Source organism: Chrysochloris asiatica, unplaced genomic scaffold (assembly GCF_000296735.1).
Source record: "Chrysochloris asiatica unplaced genomic scaffold, ChrAsi1.0 scaffold13650, whole genome shotgun sequence".
Classification (NCBI taxonomy): domain Eukaryota; kingdom Metazoa; phylum Chordata; class Mammalia; order Afrosoricida; family Chrysochloridae; genus Chrysochloris; species Chrysochloris asiatica.
The window spans coordinates 1-1,863 of NW_006422168.1; the positions used below are offsets into that span (position 1 = coordinate 1).

At 39.2% G+C, this 1,863-nt stretch overlaps 1 protein-coding gene across 1 annotated transcript; it reads right to left on the minus strand.

Moving 5' to 3' along the window:
* Window positions 1-651: 651 nt before the first annotated feature.
* On the minus strand, window positions 652-1,859 carry LOC102813287 (histone-binding protein RBBP4-like; the record flags this gene model as incomplete). Its single annotated transcript, XM_006878159.1, has 3 exons — window positions 652-1,168; window positions 1,271-1,431; window positions 1,548-1,859. Coding segments are annotated over 3 exons (990 nt in total), but the record flags the coding sequence as incomplete, so codon positions are not given.
* Window positions 1,860-1,863: the final 4 nt, after the last annotated feature.

Consider the following 1,863-nt stretch of genomic DNA (forward strand, 5'->3'; position numbering starts at 1 on the left):
AAAAAACAAAACAAAAACAAAACCAACCATTTCACAGAAAGGAAAGAAATAATATGAAATCAGTATAAGAAATACACTAACAAGCAAAAATATATGGGAAAAGAGGAACATGGAAAATAAAATTTTGACTTAACTGAAGGAACGGAGAGACTGGTGTACACAGGAAAAATGTGCATCATGGCAAGTCAGGTGTGAGGATTTTAGAGTAGCAATCTATATGACTTGAATCTCCCCTGTTTCCTGAATAAAAATGACATCTTGCAGTATTATACTTCATGGCTCAGACACCTACCTCCCTTGGCTATATTCCTTACCCACTCTAGCCTTTACTTAAAAATGCATCTGAAAAACTGGGGATTATAGCTTAAGAAGAAAAATAACCACACACAAGTATTCCCCTTTCTGTGGCTACTTCAGACCTGGGTTTGTTTCTAGAAAATTCCTGAAGAAAATTTAAATATAAGTCTGTGGCTTTGCTAAATCAAGTCTCCCAGTTAACATTTAGAAAACACCCGCTGTTTGGGCTAATAGCACTGTTGATGGTACCTATAGAGGGATAGCCAAACATAGTCTTGTCTCAAAACCAGTGTTAAAATCAATCTCTTGGTTGAGAGAAAAAAGGGGAGTCTAAAATCACAAGTACAGACATATCTAGGACCCCTGTCCTTCTGGATCCACACTCCCTTCAGGGTCTTCATCATTATAAATGTTCTCTGCCATCTGCCACACTTGCATGATATTATCTTCTGATACAGAACAAATCACCCAAGGTTCATTGGGATTCCAGGAGAAATCAGATATCTTGGCAGTGTGACCACCATGAATAAACAATAATTCTGGTGGCCCATCTTCTGCATCTTCTGGGGATTGTTCTTCTCCAATTTTACTTAAATCCCAGACATTCAGCCTACGATCAGTACCACTGGAAGCCAAAATGGTTTCATTGTGAGGTGACCACTGAACCTGGAATACTTCATCCTTAAGTGATTCAAAGGAATGCAACTTAAGTTTCAGATTTCTTAGATCCCACAAAGCAACAGTCTTGTCAGCTGATCCTGTGGCAAGAATGAATTCACTATAAGGATTGAAAGAAAGGCAGTTCACTTCAGCAGTGTGAGCATCAACTGAGTGACTTGGTTTGGAAGTATTATTTGAACGAGTATCCCAGCTTTAGTAAAAAAAAAAAAAAGAAACAGAAAATAAAACAATTTGAAATGGGTGACTAAACACAAAAACTTAATATATGAAGAAGAAAAAGGATTCTACTCACATCATAAGTTTCTGATCATCAGCAACAGACCCAAACAGAGACTCATGGAGCAGATGCCAAGAAACATCTTCAACTACTGCTGTGTGTCCAGTAAAGATGGTCTTTGCATCCACCACTTTTCCTTCCTTTGGAACAGCACTGATGTCCCACAGGCAGATGGTCTTAAATTAAAAAAGTAACCATTTTATAAAAGGACAATTTCCTCCCCCACCCCAACTTCTAAAAGAAACTATCAACAGGAAGCCCAAATTTGTTTCAAAATGGGAAGGATACGCACATGGTCATCTGAAGCACTAAGCAAGTGCCCACTGAGGTTTGGATTCCAAGAAAGCCCATAGCCTTCCTTTTGATGTCCACGGAGGCGCAGATCTGGGTTGCACTCTCCAGAAGGGTCTGGTTTAGAAGGGTGTTTTGTGTAGTCAAAAACAAGAACATCACTGGATGGAGTCTTTGTTGCAATAATGCAAGGGTTCTGGGGCGTATAACGGGCCCTGTTTACTTCTCCTTCATGGTTGATCTTGATTTCTATTTCAATTTTTCCACTAACTGAGCCAAAACCTCCAAATTCTCCTTTCTCACTGTCATAGTGTGAC